The sequence below is a fragment of the Ranitomeya imitator genome, chromosome 3 (assembly GCF_032444005.1).
Source record: "Ranitomeya imitator isolate aRanImi1 chromosome 3, aRanImi1.pri, whole genome shotgun sequence".
In the NCBI taxonomy this organism is placed as follows: domain Eukaryota; kingdom Metazoa; phylum Chordata; class Amphibia; order Anura; family Dendrobatidae; genus Ranitomeya; species Ranitomeya imitator.
Genome location: NC_091284.1, coordinates 416,413,618 through 416,434,197, shown reverse-complemented (window position 1 = coordinate 416,434,197; position 20,580 = coordinate 416,413,618). Strand labels below are relative to the sequence as shown.

At 39.5% G+C, this 20,580-nt stretch overlaps 1 protein-coding gene across 1 annotated transcript in view; it reads right to left on the bottom strand.

Annotated features, from left to right (window-relative positions):
• Positions 1-3,390: 3,390 nt before the first annotated feature.
• Positions 3,391-20,580, bottom strand: part of NT5C1A (5'-nucleotidase, cytosolic IA) — a 117,659-nt gene continuing 100,469 nt past the window's right edge. Inside the window, exons 5-6 of the mRNA XM_069757173.1 lie at positions 7,837-8,021; positions 3,391-4,907 (exon numbers count right to left, since the gene is read on the bottom strand). Coding sequence (XP_069613274.1) covers positions 4,563-4,907; positions 7,837-8,021 — 530 coding nt within the window. The 3' untranslated portion in view covers positions 3,391-4,562. The remainder of the gene's footprint in view (positions 4,908-7,836; positions 8,022-20,580) is intronic.

Below are 20,580 nucleotides of genomic sequence, written 5' to 3'. Positions count from 1 at the left end.
TGGCTTCATCATTACTTTACAGATAACACCATCAGGATTCAATATATTTGTTTTCTGTAGGTGATGAAAACAATATACATGTGTTAGACACCAAAAATGTAATAAAAGCTACCACACTTTTAAAATTCAAATTATTATTATTGTCACAAAGTGCTACACTTATGGGTTAGATCATTGTCACAAAGTGCTACACTTATGGGTTAGACATACAATATCCATGTGCACATTTTACTGAATAAATATTTCAGGAAAACAGATCCAGAAAATAGAAAGCGTGGCGCACAAATAGAAGCACACCGCCAGATGGAAACACAAACATTAACACAGTGATAGACACTTAAAGGGGTTGTCCTGCACTCAACTATTGATGACCTATCTGTGGAACAGGTAGTCAAAATGAGATCAGTGGGGTCCTACACCCCCACAATCAGCTTATATATGTTTCGGAAGTGGACAGATTTAAAGGAATGCTATCATCAGAAAATGATCTATTGATTAAATTAGGTTTTTGTGTTAAACATATTTTGGGGGCACTGTCATGTAACATATTACAATCTATATTATAAAAAAAAATCAAAAGCTTGCAATTTTCATACTGGCCACTGGGGATGTCAGAAAAACGTCCTTTTATTACAAGGAACAACACATGTACATGATCTACAAAGCTCAGATCTTGACCCTATCTTGCATTGAAGCATCTAAAGAGCAGGTGCAAAGGTCATTGTGAAAGGGAGGGGGAGCAGGGGCGGCAGGGAAATCTTCTATTATGATTGATGGATCCTGTCTTATCAGATGTGTATAGAGGTTACCTGACATGGTAATTCTGTCTCTCCTTATAAGACAACTTCTGTAAACCTTCTTGAATGGACACGTTTTTTGCGTTTCTCTAAAAAAAAAACAGTAGCCACTGTGAAAATTGCAAGGTCGCTATTTTTTATTTATTTTTAATTAACCTACAGTGCCAATTTTTTTTTTTTCAAATTACATGTAAAATGAAAACCTGATGTAAACAACAGGTCATTTTCTGATAGCTTTTCTTTCAGCAAAATATGGAACAGAACATAGCGGCTCTATACATTGTTTAGTAGCCCCTGCCTAATAAAGCACTTTCCCATTCAATTGAATGGGAACGAGTTTGATAATGCATTCTAAGACCTCTGTTAGATGATATGACAGGCGGCAGTGTTAGTAACCATTTCTAAGATGCTCTTACAAGTAGAAGTAAAGGTGCCTTCACACGTTTTGATAATGCATACAATTTGACTAATGCAATCATTGCTTTACAAATGTCTCAGCATTTTAAAATGTGTGCACAGATACTTTAAATATGGGGTGCATAACTTGTTTGGGTCCGAGGGCCACGTTGTCAGAACCATCCCCCATTGGCCACAGCATTACCAAAGTATTACCTTCTGTGAAATTTACTACACATTGAAAGTACATGCCGTAAATATCTAATAGGTGCTGGATCCATTTATAGGGCCCCCACCTATCAGAAAGATAGAGCTTCCCTTCTCATGGACTTTCAGTCCAAAAAGCAGGAGATCATGCATTCACCTCACAATGTTGTAGTATTTGCAAGAAGCTGAACTGATCGAGCGTTTACCTTCTCCAAGGGAATATAGGCAGACTCATACATAGAGCCATTTTTCACCCCATCTGCTCTCGGTTCTTTAGGAGTCAGGTCTCCCCCATTCTGCAAAAATATGGTTCCCTCAGAAATGACGCCATTGCACACCATTCATAATAAGCTGTCACTACAGTGCTACATACCACTGGTCTACTCCAAAACATGGAAAATATATGCAACCAGACAGTATGCAGATGGTTGAGGGCTGTACAGGTTGTGCACCCCTGTTTTAAATAGCTATAATCCTTATCTTCACATTCAATGAAAAATTTTGATCATAAGGTCTACGAATTGCTGTAAATGTGATTGCTCAAGTCTGGCAATTCAACAATTCATCCATATTTTGGTTTCCCACCTCTGTACTATGTTACTTCAATTACAATGTAATCACTATATAGAGGAAATGCACTCAGTTCAACTCTTTTTAGAACCTGTAGCAAAGTCACACCTACAAAAAAATGGTCATAATGTGAGCATTATATAAACATGTAAAGCCACTCTAAGTAAGAGTCCCCATATTTCCACAAACTGTGGGTACAAGTTTTGGTGTGTCATATGCTTTCAAAGGCACCTTGACCAGTCTTACCCCTCCAAAAGAATTTAAAGGTTCCCATACACCTAAAGGGACAACAATCTGTCCTTACCCATTAGGGTAGGTGCATACAGTCAGTAATTGGCAGCGCTTTGGACGCAGCACATGTCCGCTGCGTCCAAGCGCTACCGGCTTTTAAACGCAGGTGATTCTGCATGTGTTCATTGAACCACGTGGAATCACCACGTCCAATACATTGTATGGGTGATATTTATATTGCGGAGACTGAGCGTCTCTGCAAGATAAATAGACATACTGCAGTCTGGAAAGACGCCCCGCATGTCCATCTCCGCTGGTGATCAGCGGGCGTCGGTGCATGCATAGTGGACATGGGATTTCTTGAAATCCCATCTACTATACTGTAACATCTGGATGCTGCGGAAGTACACAGCGTCCAACCCGCAGCGTTTATTGACCACGTGCACCTACCCTGAATGTTAATCTTGGGCAAGCTTATGTGTGTTTTTAAACGGTAGACCACAGTAAGCCGCCACAAGACACTTCTTGCGACTTATCTCAAAGGGGGATTCGGAATGGGTGAGGTATTTATATGGAGTAGAGGAGGGTGGGGTCGAGAAGACTTCCATACAAATTAGATGGTTTGCCGATCCCACCAAAATTGCCAGGTTTAGCCAGTTTTAAAGTGAACCTGTCAGCAGGATTGTGCACAGTAACCTACAGATAGTGTCAGGTTGGTGATGTTATACTGACTAAAATGATACATGGGTGATGAAATCTGTCTTGTGGTTGTTGTTTAATCTTTATTTTCAGTTTTAAGCTAATGACATGCTCGCGCTTCAGGGCGGCCTGTGGGTAATCTTCAAGTGGTGCTCTGCTTAGGTATTCATGTGCATGGCTTCTGACAGGTTACTGATCCCTCAGTGACCTGCCCCCTAGTTTACATAATGAATTATATATATATATATATATATATATATATATATATATATATAGCCCAGAGTGACATGTTTTGTCCATAGTTGTAGGTTGGTGGCTCAAAAGTGGCATGTATGGTAGAGTAGGACCCATCAGAAGGAGATCACCTTGCCGTGGTTAATGGGCACACATGAATTGGCCAATTTATACGCTAAGAATCTTCATTTCATCTATTACTGTAAATTTTATGAAAAAAAATTTTTTTGAAAAAATTTGTGATTTTTTTTTTTTGGAGAAGCATAATTCATATTGAAGATTTGTCTGTGTTTTCACATGGCCTAGATTCATGTACATGTGCTGCTGTGTTCTTTTTTATCTATATTGCAGTTTGCAGCTTGCACTTGTTCACATTAGGAGTGCTGGTTGGTTTTTCTCTCTCTCTCTCTATATATATAAAAAATCACCTGCAGCAGGCAGGCGCCTGCCCTGCAGCCTGATCACATGTGTAATGTGCAGTTCATTTTTTTAATGGTATACATTAATTCAGAAAACAAAATCAGTGCCATCTTGCTAGAAGAAAAAAACAGTTTCCTCCTCCAGGATGGCGCCTCAGGCGTCTGCGTAATAGCAGCTATCGGCGATCCACAGGAGCCATCAGTGCCATCTTGGATGAGGAAATAGCGCAGTAGCAGCTATCTGATTTTTAAATGAATTAACGTATACTATAAAAAAAATAATTAACTGCACACTACACATGTGATCAGGTGCCTGCCTGCTACAGGTGATTTTTTTTTTTCATATATACAGTGTATATATATATATATATATATATATATATATATATATTCATTATGTAAAATAGGGGGTAGGTCACTGAGGGATCAGTGACCTATCAACAGCCATACTGGTGAATACCTAATCAGTGCACCACATGAAGATCCACCCCCCCCCCCCCCCACAGGCTGCCTCGGAGCACCAGCATATCATTAACTGAAGATAAAGATTAAACAACAACCACAAGACGGATTTCATCACCCAAGGTATCATTGTAATCAGTATAACGGCGCCGACCTGACACTATCTGTAGGTTACTGTGCACAATCTTGCTGACAGGTTCCCTTTAAACTTGGGTATGAGCTCTTGAAATCCTGGAATTTTAAACTGCATAGATATACCTAAAAGAGGGGGCTTTGAAACCTTACCATGTGGTGCATAGTACACATGCAGTCACTATCTTCTATCTGTCATGACATATTATAGCTATGCTAACATCCTGGCCTTCCATTAATTACATTCTTCAATTCACAGCAATTAGTCCCGTTGGGGAAAATTTTCAGAATATATATCCAGCTTAATTGTACAGTATTATACATCGCTTTGAACATAATTTTGTAAGTTCTGTGTACCAGATAAAGAATGCATTCCAGTGTGGTGAGGCAAACAGGACAAGATATTACATCAGTCTCACTTAGTGTTTTTATGCTTGTGTTTTTGTGCCACACCATAAGGGACATGGGCTGCTATAGTTCCCATCTCTTGGGCTCCTTCTATGTGGAACATCTGATCATCAAAGAATATATGGGGGCGTATTTTCTCCAGCATAGGTCCTTTTGGAGCCCCAGCCAAAAACAGAGCTTCGTCAGTTTCAAGGCCCCAGCTACGTAAGGTTTTTAGGGCTCGCGCCCCAGAACTGGCTGCACTACGAGCAGTAACTAAGTATGTGCGTATTGGGCAGTTCATTCGCATTCCCTTTTGATAAAATTTCTTCTGTAATTTTCCTAGAGATTCCAAGAAACCCTTTAATGGACCCTGAGGATGAAAGATAATGAATTAAGTTAATCAATAACTTTATTAAAAAAAAGTATCAATAAGATAATTACAAATCATCGGACATGGGATTTAGTAACAAAAACAAAAGGCCCAATTCATCAGCTACACCTTTTTTGTCACTTTTCTTTTCTGACTTGTGCTATTCATTTTTTGTGCCAAATTCTTCAAATTACAGACGTAATTTTTCATTTTGTTAAAAATAAAAAAAAATGCTCTTTTCTTGTCTATTCCCCAAAACAAGCATTTTCGCTAAATGGTGCAAAAATACATAAAATCATTGCGGGTGGTGAGTGTGAGGGGGGACTACAGTGCATTTTGTGTCATATTTTACAACAAAGACATCTGCAAAAGATACTGACATACAAATCACAAAAAGGAAGTAAACAACAAAAGACAAATAAATTGGTCACAAATCAAAAATTACTAATTAAAAGGTATTCACAACAAAAAAATGACAAAATTGTAATGATGAATTGGGCCCAAAATGTGCAACTGTTGAAGAGCTGGAAAAAAAATTCTACTGCAAGTAGTGTGAATATTGTCCACGACTACCAAGCTAGTTTTTTTTCATATTTATACCTTGGGGCACATTTACAAAAGTGGTTGCAAAAAGTTTCTTTTGTGATCGATAGAGTTGAAAATGGCAAATGTGCATCATATTAATTAAAGCCTCTGGCTGACACTTCATGCGTGGTTTTCTTTGGACCAGCAGTTCCCAGTGAGGGAATGTGATCTATTTTGGCCTGACCAGTCATACATTGTAAAATGTTTTTTTTGAACCCACTCCCAAGGTCAGCACTCACACCACATTTACGGTACTAATAACCATGCAATGTTTTTGTGAATTCCATCCTCGCTTGCCATTTCTTACAAATTTGCAGGAAAAAAAACTATCAAAATCTCACTCTATATTGTATTTCTCTTGTATTTGCTTAATGATTAACATTCTTGTATTTTTGATTATCACTTCTACTTACACGGTGATAATATTCTAGTTATCATCCACTTATGCTTCAGTAACTTGAGCTGAATCAGTTGTGCGGCATTAATGAGAACAATCAGTTTAATCCTCATCTTAGAATTGTATTCTTTGATGGAGAGTGAATTGAGTACCAATTGACCCAAGGATTGTACTTCATATTTCTCTATACTCATATCGACTTTTATAGTTGTCCCAAAAATTTAGTTTCTAAAAGGATTATACAGCCATCCTGATGATGATTTGTAAAATAAGATCTGTTCAATAATATGCAAGAAGGAAAAAATAATCATCCTTATATAGCACTCTAGCACTTTACAATGTGTGCAGCTTGACTTGGAAAGTCTGGTCATAGATCTTCTTTAAAGTGAATGTTTACCCATGAATAATATTTTTTAAAATGAAAAAAGTTAAAGGTTCATGCTAATACATTTCTTAGGCCGAGTAAAACAATAAGCAGCATACAGTTTCTGATGAAGGTCTATACCCAGACCAAAAATCACTATATGCACAATAAATTGGAGCCCTTTTTTTCAACACGATACATTTTGAGTGCCGAGTTTTTTACTTATAATATACCTTGTCAATCATCCATCTTTACCCTTCCATTTACATGTGGACATTTTCTGGCTATGCAAACTGTACAGTTCTTTCATTCTTGGCAGCACACTTGTTCACACGAGGGAATGTGCTCCTGACCAACAAGAATTTAGGCCCTCGTTAAAGATGTGATCTTTCACCCAAGGTGCATTTTCTCATTTGTTGATTAGCTACTAGCAAAATTATGTAAGGCAATGATTATGAACAAATAGACGTATATAAATTTGTACTGCCGACTATCAGCCCATGGAAAAGGCTCCTGAAGAGTCTTGGACATATCATAGACTAGTGCCTGCAAAGCTGAATAAAACGTGGATTTTATTGTTCAGTTTCTCATCTCCATTGCAGAGATATTAGCTTGAAATGTTTAGATTCTAATTGTTTCTAAGACAAAGGTGGCATTCATAGACACTCTTCTCCAGTGGAGTTTACTTTTTCTCCTACATATCACTGACCAACTTTAAGCAGGTGGTGTTATTCAAGAGGAAAAAAGAACACTCCCAAAAAGAATGTCAGACCCGTCTTTCAATGTGCAATATGGTAAAACATGTAATGACACAGCACTGCTCTCCTCACTGATCTGACTGCTAGCATCTACTTTGATTAAGGAGAGTACAGTAAAGTTGTGTGTCATTACAAAAACTTCATGTAGCTCTCATTTTATAACAGTTAATGTAATGGTTGGGGAAGTAGAGCTGAGCTGACAGTGCTGTGATATTAGAGCTGCAGTTGCAAACATATTCGTTTTGCCAAACAGCTGTGCCCTACTCTTTCTCCCCCATACTGTTTGCCATAAAGTCAGAGGTGCAAGAAGTGTTTAAACTAATACACTGTTTTGCTCTACTCCCTTCCTGGCTTGTAATCACATTATGTGTGGTCAGTGAGATCTCTGAAGAGAGCAGGGCTGTGTGACATTACATGTCTCACACAGAAAAGGCTGGGTCTGACATTCTCTGGGGGCTTGTTTTTTTTCCCCCTTCGTGACAGCTCCTGCTTATGATTGGTCATCATCATGCAGGGAAAAAGTTAACGTCTGCTTGGTCTTATAGAAAATTAGAATCTAAACTTTATAAGCTAAAATCTCACAACGGAGATGAGAAACTGGAAAATAAAATGTATGTTTCATTCGTTTTGCAGTCACTATTATATGATGAGACCAGGGCTAAACTGATAAAAATTCCTCCTTAAGCCAACTGTGTTTATTTAAAGGCTAAATATCCATGGCGGATTTGTGTATTCTTACAGGTTAGAGAATATAATTATTAATAACTCTGATGGATAGTATGATGCACAATAAAATCACATGTATGTAAAACACCTACACTATACCTGTGCAAGTGGCTTGTTCTCATAAGCCTTTTCGTGCTCAAAAAATTTGTCCAAGCCATGCTCTTTCACAATTTGCTCTGACTCGTCAGAAAACAGGACAGCATCTCCATCAAATGCCACTCGCAGTTGGTCCTCATTTATAGACACATTGTGACTCGGGTTAAAAATTGTTGCAGCAGCAATACCTGGAAGCATAAAATGTATACATTTCATCATATTAAAGACCAGATTTCCTTTGACAGATTTTCAGTTCCACTATAAATTATTCCTACTGGCTATCTTTTTTTGAGGAAATTACTCATTTGAAGACAACTTTTCAATATAGTTTTGGCTTTTCATCTCATAGAGGTGTTGATAACAGCTCCTGGGACTGTTTGGAAAAATGTCTGTACTACTGCTTCTACAATTGATCTATTCTGTATTGTAAGGGAAATTGGACTTCACCTACCAAACCTAAAGGTACCTTCACACTGAACAACTTAACAACGACATCGCTAGCGATTCGTGACGTTGCAGCGTCCTGGATAGCGATATCATTGTGTTTGACACGCAGCAGCAATCTGGATCCTGCTGTGACATCGTTGGTCGGAGCAGAAAGGCCAGAACTTTATTTCGTCACTAGATCTCCCGCAGACATCGCTGAATCGGCATGTGTGATGCCGATTCAGCGATGTCTTCACTGGTAACCAGGGTAAACATCGGGTTACTAAGCACAGGGCTGTGCTTAGTAACCCGATATTTACCCTGGTTACCAGTGTAAATGTAAAAAAAAAAAAACACTACATACTTACATTCCGGTGTCTGTCGCGTCCCCTGGCGTTCTGCTTCCCTGCACTGTGTCAGCGCCGGCTGGCTGTAAAGCATAGCACAGCAGTGACATCACCGCTCTGCTTTGCGGCCGGCACTTACACAGTGCAGGGAAGCAGAACGCCAGGGGACGCGACAGACACCGGAATGTAAGTATGTAGTGTTTTTTTTTTTTTACATTTACACTGGTAACCAGGGTAAACATCGGGTTACTAAGCGTGGCCCTGCCCTTAGTAACCCGATGTTTACCCTGGTTACCCGGGGACTTCGGCATCGTTGGTCGCTGGAGAGCTGTCTGTGTGACAGCTCTCCAGCGACCACACAGCGACGCTGCAGCGATCGGCATCATTGTCTAGATCGCTGCAGCGTCGCTAAATGTGACGGTACCCTAAGATGTCAAAAGTGCCCACACAAACAATCAAAGGTGTTTGCATGACATTAGGCTACGAGCATGACGTCCAGCTACTGGTGTTTTATTGACTTCATGCCATTGCTCTCAAACGCTACTATAGTGCAGAGCAAGACGACAATGCAAGCAGAAATGGACATCAATCCTCTCTACCGAGGAGTCCTACTTCCGTTTTGGACACAATGATGTTCATACTCGATACTGAATAAATTGAGATAATTTGAAATTGTTTCCTTTTTTTTAGCATTTGCATATCATTAACATGTCTATCAATCCTGTGATTTCTATAATTCCATGACTTTTCCTTCTTGGTGTTGCAATGTCAATGTTGAACAGAGTATTTTAGGGGTTCATTCATACTGTCCAGAATAATTTCATTAGTGTTAAACCAATATCCTTTGTGGCCTTGGAAGTCAAATGGTTAATTGAATATTGAACAAGAAAATGGGTTGTCCTGGTAGAGAAGAAAAAATGTCTGCTTTTTAAAACTAGTGCTACATTTGTCCATGGTATGTGTCTAGTGTAACATCTTGGCTCTATTCAAGTTCAGACATAGCGAAAAAAAATTAACTGGAGTATACCAGTAAATTGGTATACATGCAACATGTAGGAGCAGTGTAGTTCACACTGGCTATTAAACGGTCAAAACCTAAGATAGAAACAAAATGAATAGTGATGAGCGAATATACTCGCTACTCGAGATTTTTCGAGCATGTTCGGGGGTCCTCTGAGTATTTTTTAGTGCTCGGAGATTTAGTTTTCTTCGCTGCAGCTGGATGATTTACATCTGTTAGCCAGCATAAGTACATGTGGGGGTTGCCTGGTTGCTAGGGAATCCCCACATGTACTTATGCTGGCTAACAGATGTAAATCATTCAGCTGCGGCAAGAAAAACTAAATCTCCAAGCACTAAAAAAATACTCGGAGGACACCCGAGCGTACTAGGGAAATTTCGAGTAATGAGTATACTCACTCCTCACTAAAAATCAACATATGTCCTGCTATATCTAAGTCATTTTGTTTCTATCTTAGTTTTATTCTGTGTAGTGGCCAGTGTCTTATACTTCAGTTCATTTTCTCCAGTTTTGCCTTAGGTTTTGCATGTAAGGGCATGGCTCCCTTTTTGTGACCTGGGCATTGCACTTATATAGCTTCCCATTTCTGGGTGTCCAGAGTTGGGCCCTACTGCTACTCAGCCCTTTCATACTCTGAGGTCATTTTTGATCATCCCAACTGGTTAGGTTACAGCTATCCAAAACCATGTTTACAAAGTACCCTATGTTATTCATATGCACTTTTGCTTTTTACTTACAGCAGGGTATATGTTCATTTTGTTTCTAAATTCGGCTTTGAATGCTAGACATATACAAGTTTGTAACTCTTTATTTCTCTATAAAATCAATTCAAATATTTTTTTTACAATTCTACAACACCTTTTACGTAACTTTCCTAGTTTTCAAGGGTATATACTTGTTATGTATGAGCTAGTCTAGTATAAGAGCTAAAATATTGTAAAATCTCTGGTGGTCTGGGGCCCCAGGTAACAAATAGTTTAAAGTCTTTTAGAAAAATATAAATTAAAAACTGAAATATAGTTGATATCTAACTTTGAATTGTTCAGCCTTTTGACATCTAGTATTATTTTAGTACTACAGTGAGCACCATATGAAATGATGAGGCTATTACTACACAGACCATGTCTGTTGATTCATATCTTCATTCTTGGAAAAGTTTCAGAGTTACTCACATGGGCTCATAACAGAAAACTACCAAAACTAAATCTATACTTGGCATTTACGCTCACACCCAGCTGTCCTTTTATAGAGTTTGCAATATTACTTTTGACTGAAAGATCTTGACCTGTATGTATTAGAGTTAATAGAAATGTAAAACATCACACCAAGAGAGATTTTTAAATCTTTAATAATGTCACGCAAATTACCGTATGTAAAAATCTATTGAGAAACAAACACATCATTTTTTTAATGACAAAATAAAAATAAGGTTGCTTAACCTCTTTACGACCTTTGACATACCTATATGTCCTAGGTTCCCAACTTTTGACATATGACTACGTCATGGCGATCATGCGACCACCGTGTCTGAAAGTATGGTGATCTCAAGAAGAAAAGAAACAGGGCACCTGGACTTCCTGCCCTGTTGCCTAGTGAGTATAGCCACTCCCCCCTCCCCTGCAACTATGGTCGCTGTGATTGGCTGTTCAATTCTGAGCAGCCAATCACAGCAATTTCGATGTTTCGGCTGCTGATTGAAGACTAGAAGAACAGAACATAGAAGACTTAAAATATAATCAGAATTAGTGTCACACAGGAAAGTGTAAAAAAAAATGAAATAAAATTATTTAGATTAGTTGATGGAGCTACCGTTCTGATTTCCTATTCTTTTGCATGTTTGTCACACTTAAATGTTTCAGATTGCTAAACAAATTTAAATATTTGACAAAAATAACACAAGTAAACACAAAATGCAGTTTTAAATGAAGGCTTTATTCTTCAGGGAAAAAGAAATCCAAACCCACAGAGCCCTGTGTGAAAAAGTGATTGCCCCTCCTTAAAATATAAATTTACTGTGATTTATCACATCTTTGGGAAGCTGAGTTCAAATTCCCTAGACACACGCTGGCCTGATTACTGCCACCCCTGTTTTCAATGAAGAAATCACTTAAATATGACCTGCCTGACAAAGTGAAGTAGAGCAAAAGATCCTCTAAAGCTAGATATCATGCCACGATCCAAAGAAATTCTTGAACAAGTGAGAAAAAAGGTAATTGAGATATATCAGCCTGGAAAAGATTATAAATTCATTTCTCAATCTTTGAGACTCTAGCAAACCACAAATGGTGAAAACATGGAACAGTGGTGAACCTTCCCAGGAAGGGCCGGCCGACCAACATTACCCCAAAAGCGCAGTAACAACTCATCCAAGAGATCATAAAAGACCCCACAACAACATCCATAAAACTGTAGGCCTCACTTGCCTCAGTTAAGGTCAGTGTTCATGACTCTACCATAAGAAAGAGACTGGGTAAAAATGGCCTGCATGCCTGAATTCCAAGACGAAAACAACTGGTGAGCAATAAGAAGATAAAAGCTTGTATCAGTTTTGCCAAAAAAAAATCTTGGTGATCCTTAAGACTTTTGGGAGAATACTCTGGACTGACGAGACAAAAGTTAAACTTTTTGGAAGGTGTATGGGTTAGGCGCCAGGATTTTCCCGCTGCACGGGATGGATCCCAAGCCTTGTCTGGCCCTGCAGTCTCCTGAGCATGTCCGTGATGTGGCATCTTCCTATTGGAGGTCGGATGTCAGCTGCTCTGGCTAAATGGTTGCTTGGGATTGGTCTATGGGCAAGGTCCTGTCCATCTGGACATGAGCCTAATATATAGGGCAATCAGAGGCGCACGCCTGTGCGCTAGTATCATTTGTGTTGGTGCGTGTGAGTGGATACTCTACCACTATGACTGCACGTGTGTTGTGATCTTGCTCACCTTAAAGCCTATTAGAGTTTTTGATTGCTGCTTGGCTTCCAGCATCTGTATCCTTTCATGTGTGTGGTTAGCACAGCTGAGTAACAGAGCAAGTCCAACCACAGAGCCTTTTTTGCTCCCCTGTGAGTTCTACAGGGTTTTGTTTTAGTTTACTAGCATCAGCGTAGCATTTTCCTTTTGACTCTGCATCTATTCTGTTACTGTGTGCGAGTGACACAGCTCTATTGCAGAGCATCTATTCCGATACTGTGTGTGAGTGACACAGCTCTGTAGCAGAGCATCTGTTTTGTTTTTGCTTGCATGTTCATTTCTGGTGCTGTTCACTAAGTGGCATTTAACTCAGTGTGTCCAAGCGATCGCTTGCTGTGTATTCCGCCATTGTTCACATTAGCTGCAGTTTAACATCTCTGCACATTGGACCTGGGTTGCGATTGCGCATTATTATTTTTTTTTTTAGTGCAATCCCTCCAATCCGAACAGTATGTACCATTACATTTGGTGTAGAAGTAACATAGTATTTCAAAAAACAAACATCACACCAACAGTAAAATATGGTGGTGGTGTGATGGTCTGGGGTTATTTTGCTGCTTCAGAACTTGTAATACTTGCTGTGGTAAATGGAACCATGTATTCTGCTGTCTACCAAAAAATCCTGAAGGAGAATATCTGGGCATCTGTTCATGACCTCAAGCTGAAGTGATCTTGGGTTATGCAGCAGGACAATGAACACACCAGTAAGTCCACCTCTAAATGGCTTATGAAAAACAAAATAAAGACTTTGGAGTGGCCTAGTTAAAGTATTGACCTTAATCCGATTGAGATGCTGTGGCATGACCTTAAAAAGGCAGTTAATGCTCGTAAACCCTCCAATATGGCTTAATTACAACAATTCTGCAAAGAGGTGTGGGCCAAAATTCTTTCAGCGTTGTAAAAAACTCATTTTTAGTTATCGCAAATGCTTGATTGCAGTTGTTGCTGCTAAGCGTGGCCCAACCAGTTATTAGGTTTAGAAGGCAATCACTTTTTGTAGGCATGGATTCTTTTTCCCTAATAATAAAGACCTTCATTTAAAAACTGAATTTTGTGATAACTTATGTAATCTTTGTCTAATATTTACATTTCTTTGTTTGATTATTTTAAACAATGTTAGATGGAAGCTATGACTGGGCAGTTAACTTACAGGGTTACAGTCTGTTTAGAAAGGATCGTAAAAATCGGAGAGGAGGAGGGGTTTGTCTCTATGTAAAGTCTTGTCTAAAGTCCACTTTAAGGGAGGATATTAGCGAAGGAAATGATGTCGAGTCCATATGGGTCGAAATTCATGGAGGGAAAAATGGTAACAAAATTCTCATTGGGGTCTGTTACAAACCCCGAAATATAACAGAAACCATGGAAAGTCTACTTCTAAAGCAGATAGATGAAGCTGCAAACCATAATGAGGTCCTGGTTATGGGGGACTTTAACTACCCGGATATTAACTGGGAAACAGAAACCTGTGAAACCCATAAAGGCAACAGGTTTCTGCTAATAACCAAGAAAAATTATCTTTCACAATTGGTGCAGAATCCAACCAGAGGAGCAGCAATTTTAGACCTAATATTATCTAATAGACCTGACAGAATAACAAATCTGCAGGTGGTTGGGCATCTAGGAAATAGCGACCACAATATTGTACAGTTTCACCTGTCTTTCACTAGGGGGACTTGTCAGGGAGTCACAAAAACACTGAACTTTAGGAAGGCAAAGTTTGACCAGCTTAGAGATGCCCTTAATCTGGTAGACTGGGACAATATCCTCAGAAATAAGAATACAGATAATAAATGGGAAATGTTTAAGAACATCCTAAATAGGCAGTGTAAGCGGTTTATACCTTGTGGGAATAAAAGGACTAGAAATAGGAAAAACCCAATGTGGCTAAACAAAGAAGTAAGACAGGCAATTAACAGTAAAAAGAAAGCATTTGCATTACTAAAGCAGGATGGCACCATTGAAGCTCTAAAAAACTATAGGGAGAAAAATACTTTATCTAAAAAACTAATTAAAGCTGCCAAAAAGGAAACAGAGAAGCACATTGCTAAGGAGAGTAAAACTAATCCCAAACTGTTCTTCAACTATATCAATAGTAAAAGAATAAAAACTGAAAATGTAGGCCCTTTAAAAAATAGTGAGGAAAGAATGGTTGTAGATGACGAGGAAAAAGCTAACATATTAAACACCTTCTTCTCCACGGTATTCACGGTGGAAAATGAAATGCTAGGTGAAATCCCAAGAAACAATGAAAACCCTATATTAAGGGTCACCAATCTAACCCAAGAAGAGGTGCGAAACCGGCTAAATAAGATTAAAATAGATAAATCTCCGGGTCCGGATGGCATACACCCACGAGTACTAAGAGAACTAAGTAATGTAATAGATAAACCATTATTTCTTATTTTTAGGGACTCTATAGCGACAGGGTCTGTTCCGCAGTACTGGCGCATAGCAAATGTGGTGCCAATATTCAAAAAGGGCTCTAAAAGTGAACCTGGAAATTATAGGCCAGTAAGTCTAACCTCTATTGTTGGTAAAATATTTGAAGGGTTTCTGAGGGATGTTATTCTGGATTATCTCAATGAGAATAACTGTTTAACTCCATATCAGCATGGGTTTATGAGAAATCGCTCCTGTCAAACCAATCTAATCAGTTTTTATGAAGAGGTAAGCTATAGGCTGGACCACGGTGAGTCATTGGACGTGGTATATCTCGATTTTTCCAAAGCGTTTGATACCGTGCCGCACAAGAGGTTGGTACACAAAATGAGAATGATTGGTCTGGGGGAAAATGTGTGTAAATGGGTTAGTAACTGGCTTAGTGATAGAAAGCAGAGGGTGGTTATAAATGGTATAGTATCTAACTGGGTCGCTGTGACCAGTGGGGTACCGCAGGGGTCAGTATTGGGACCTGTTCTCTTCAACATATTCATTAATGATCTGGTAGAAGGTTTACACAGTAAAATATCGATATTTGCAGATGATACCAAACTATGTAAAGCAGTTAATACAAGAGAAGATAGTATTCTGCTACAGATGGATCTGGATAAGTTGGAAACTTGGGCTGAAAGGTGGCAGATGAGGTTTAACAATGATAAATGTAAGGTTATACACATGGGAAGAAGGAATCAATATCACCATTACACACTGAATGGGAAACCACTGGGTAAATCTGACAGGGAGAAGGACTTGGGGATCCTAGTTAATGATAAACTTACCTGGAGCAGCCAGTGCCAGGCAGCAGCTGCCAAGGCAAACAGGATCATGGGGTGCATTAAAAGAGGTCTGGATACACATGATGAGAGCATTATACTGCCTCTGTACAAATCCCTAGTTAGACCGCACATGGAGTACTGTGTCCAGTTTTGGGCACCGGTGCTCAGGAAGGATATAATGGAACTAGAGAGAGTACAAAGGAGGGCAACAAAATTAATAAAGGGGATGGGAGAACTACAATACCCAGATAGATTAGCGAAATTAGGATTATTTAGTCTAGAAAAAAGACGACTGAGGGGCGATCTAATAACCATGTATAAGTATATAAGGGGACAATACAAATATCTCGCTGAGGATCTGTTTATACCAAGGAAGGTGACGGGCACAAGGGGGCATTCTTTGCGTCTGGAGGAGAGAAGGTTTTTCCACCAACATAGAAGAGGATTCTTTACTGTTAGGGCAGTGAGAATCTGGAATTGCTTGCCTGAGGAGGTGGTGATGGCGAACTCAGTCGAGGGGTTCAAGAGAGGCCTGGATGTCTTCCTGGAGCAGAACAATATTGTATCATACAATTATTAGGTTCTGTAGAAGGACGTAGATCTGGGGATTTATTATGATGGAATATAGGCTGAACTGGATGGACAAATGACTTTTTTCGGCCTTACTAACTATGTTACTATGTTACTATGTATTTGAGTGTGACAAATATGCAAAAGAATAGGAAATCAAAAAAGGGGCAAACACTTTTTCACACAACTGTATATTAGGCACCAAGAGAACTGTATAATTATGGGAACAGTTAAAGGCAAAACTCAATAGACAATATTGCAAACAACAACCCCTACTAGCTGATTAGAGCAAGAAAAAATGGGGCAAAACGAGTATCTTGCACCAGGTATTTAGATTTTATTCAAGAAATACAATAAATAATGAACAGAATAATACTGCAGAAGCAGGAACAGGGGGATCCTAAGTTAGCTTATTAACAACCAGTAGTGGGAAAAGGGATTGTAGTACAGCCACCTCATTTGTAAAATAAGTAATAATTCAATAAGGTTAAATTAATTAAAAATGTACCAACAACCACAAGAATCTGGCTATTTTATAGCCAGATAAACTATTCCAATGCATGAAATATGAAACAACTCTAGTGCACAATTTATTAAACCATGTTCTCATGCGAGGCAATGATATTAAGCAGTGTTCTCATGTGAGATAGTGATAGCAGCATGTGGCTATTTGTATATGCCAGTGTAGAGGTAAAGTGCCAATAGTGCAAGACCGCAAGTGGGCTCAAAATGAAAAGGGTAAACAATTAATGCAAAAGATAGGCAAATACTTACTGGCAAAGTATAATTTTAAAGCCCGCAACCTGTTGCCCCTACGCGCGTTTCGATGTATCTTCATCAGGAGCTGCCTGATGAAGTTGGAATTAAAAGTTGGAAAATTGCAAAATTTTCACAAGAGTACACATGTTTTCACAAATAAACACAAAAACTATTGTTCTAAATTTACCACAAACATACGGTACAATGTGTTACAAGAAAACAGTCTTAGAATCACTGGGATCTGTTGAAGCTTTCCAGAAGTATTACCCCATAAAGTGACATTGGTTGTAAAATTTGGCCTGTCAGCAAGGTGAAAACAGGCTGGGCAGTGAAAGAGTTAAAGGAAACCTGTCCCAGTGAAAATACAATCTAATCTGTGGCCATGATGCTATAGAGCAGGTGGAGCTTTGCAGATTGATATATAGTTTTGTGAGAAAATATTCAGTATAACCTGTGTTTTATTCATTTAACACTCTGCTCAGCTACCACTGCTCTATAATCTATAGATTGGATTGCATTTTCATGGTGACAGGTAGAGAACACTACTAAGTATAAACACTAGGGTGGAGCTTAGTTTCGAAAGTATGTTTTTTTCAGAAGGTACCCCTTGATTCTGTTTCTGTATGTAATCTAAACATGCAGAAAATAATTCAGTCAGATGCACACAGATTTAGGGGTCCCTACTTACCATCAAACTTTCTAGATTTTTACCATGGCCGAGTCCCATATACGCCTCATCTAAAAGACCTGGTTGTGGCAGGACAGAGCAAATTTTGCTCAATATAGCCTGACATTAATAACACCCTTCTTCTCCAGTTTGCTCAGCCAATCAGTCCTGTCCTCTGATTAGGATTAATGTACTATATCTTAGCGAGAAGCACTGTCTGTTTCTGTTTCCATCAGTCCCTGTACACCATACTCCCTTTACAGGGGTTCAAAAATAAAACTTCAAACATAGCGGCTAGAACTGCAGTCTGTCAAAGCCAACAGCCAGAAGCGAAACAGACTTGTGGCTTATTGGACAAATGTCTATTGATATAACATGACTACCTGAGGACAAGGAGTTTTTGCTAGCTCAGAAACAAACTGTACGCCATGGAAAAATGGGAGGTGTTGACAAAGAGTTTAAGAAAAACCAAGACATTTTGAAGAAAGAGGCAAATTACAAGAAAAGGATCGAGAATGAGAGACAAGAAAGAAGTGCTAGAGAGGAAAAGGTGGTGTTGCAGTAATCTTCTGATAAAGTAGATACAGATACGGAAGACAATGAAACATATGAAGCATCAGACGTACTGCCGTCAGCAAATGAGCCAAAACAGGAAGAGTCAGAGTAGTACATGACAAACTGTCAGCAAGCCTTGACGTGGCCAAAGTTAGTGATAAAAATGGAGCATTAAGTCTCACACAAACCCTTCTCCACCTTGGCCATGATTCTGCAGATTTCAATGTAGCTCATTCATCAATTCATAGAGAAAGAAAGAAACACTGTCAGATAATGGTTCAAAACCAGAAACAGGAGTTTCAGTCAACTGTAAATTTTAACAATTCACTGGGATAGAAAGGTCTTAGAAAACATCAGCGGCAGGAAAACTGTACATCGTCTTCCCATTCTGGTATTAGGCGTTGGCATTCATCAGTTGCTTGGAACTTCAAAGCTTGCCAAAGGAACAGGTGAAGCTTGTGCTAACTGTGCTAGAAGAGGATTCTTTACTGTTAGGGCAGTGAGAATCTGGAATTGCTTGCCTGAGGAGGTGGTGATGGCGAACTCAGTCGAGGGGTTCAAGAGAGACCTAGATGTCTTCCTGGAGCAGAACAATATTGTATCATACAATTATTAGGTTCTGTAGAAGGACGTAGATCTGGGGATTTATTATGATGGAATATAGGCTGAACTGGATGGACAAATGTCTTTTTTCGGCCTTACTAACTATGTTACTATGTTAATTCTGTTTATGCTGCAGCCGCGTCCTGGAATGTTACTGACAATGGGAACTACATGTGTTTTGATACCACATCTCTCAACCCAGGTTTCAGGAACGGTGCCTGGAAACTTGTACAACAGAAGCTTGGCAAGGACATGCTGTGGTTTGCATGCCACCATCATATTCCACAAATAGTGCTGGAAGAAGAGGTTGTTCATTGCCTTGGTCCATCAAAAGGTCCAGAAAAAAATGATCAGCAGGTTCAAGAACAACTGGCATATCAATGACTTGACTACCTTTCAGACAGCACTATCAGACCAGATCATGTCAACAGCAGTTGCCCACATTGCAGCTGAAATCATAGCCTTTGCGAAGATGCAACTGTTTCAATACCAACTGTGCGAGGACCACTGAGAATTATTGAAGTTAACAATCATTTTCCCTGGTGGTGTTTCATCTAGAAGAATTTCATTCAGAGCCCCAGCTGGACTTCACCGAGCCAGATGGATGGAAAAGGCCATCTATCAACCAAGAATCTGCAAAAACCCTAGTCCATGCCCTCATCATCTCTCGCCTTGACTACTACAACCTCCTGCTCTGTGGCCTCCCCTCTAACACTCTCGCACCCCTCCAATCTATTCTAAACTCTGCTGCCCGACTAATCCACCTGTCCCCCCGCTATTCCCCAGTCTCTCCCCTCTGTCAATCCCTTCACTGGCTCCCCATTGCCCAGAGACTCCAGTACAAAACCCTAACCATGACGTACAAAGCCATCCACAACCTGTCTCCTCCATACATCTGTGATCTCGTCTCCCGATACTTACCTACACGCAACCTCCGATCCTCACAAGATCTCCTTCTCTACTCCCCTCTTATCTCCTCTTCCCACAATCGTATACAAGATTTCTCTCGCGTATCACCCCTAATCTGGAACCCTCTACCACAACACATCAGACTCTCGCCTACCATTGAAACCTTCAAAAAGAACCTGAAGACCCACCTCTTCCGACAAGCCTACAACCTGCAGTAACCACCGATCGACCAAACCGCTGCATGACCAGCACTATCCTCACCTACTGTATTCTCACCCATCCCTTGTAGATTGTGAGCCTTTGCGTGCAGGGTCCTCACTCCTCCTGTACCAGTTATGACTTGTATAGTTTAAGATTATTGTACTTGTTTTTATTATGCATACCCCTCCTCACATGTAAAGTGCCATGGAATAAATGGCGCTATAACAATAAATAATAATATTAATAATAACCTATGCGCTAAAAATGTGGATGTTCAGGAGTCAATTCATGCTGACAAATAAGGAAGAAAAGTCTATCACAGATATCTGTCAGTTCACTGTTTTGATCTATATGATGGTGTGGTTCCTGGCGCCATCAGCTGCATGCAATGATCTCCAGCTGCTCAAGGACATCTATCTGTACCAGGAACAGGGCAACTCAGTGTCAGAAGACGCCATGAAGAAGGTGAAAAGATACTTATGGTACTTGTCCGAGGAACTGAAATTATATA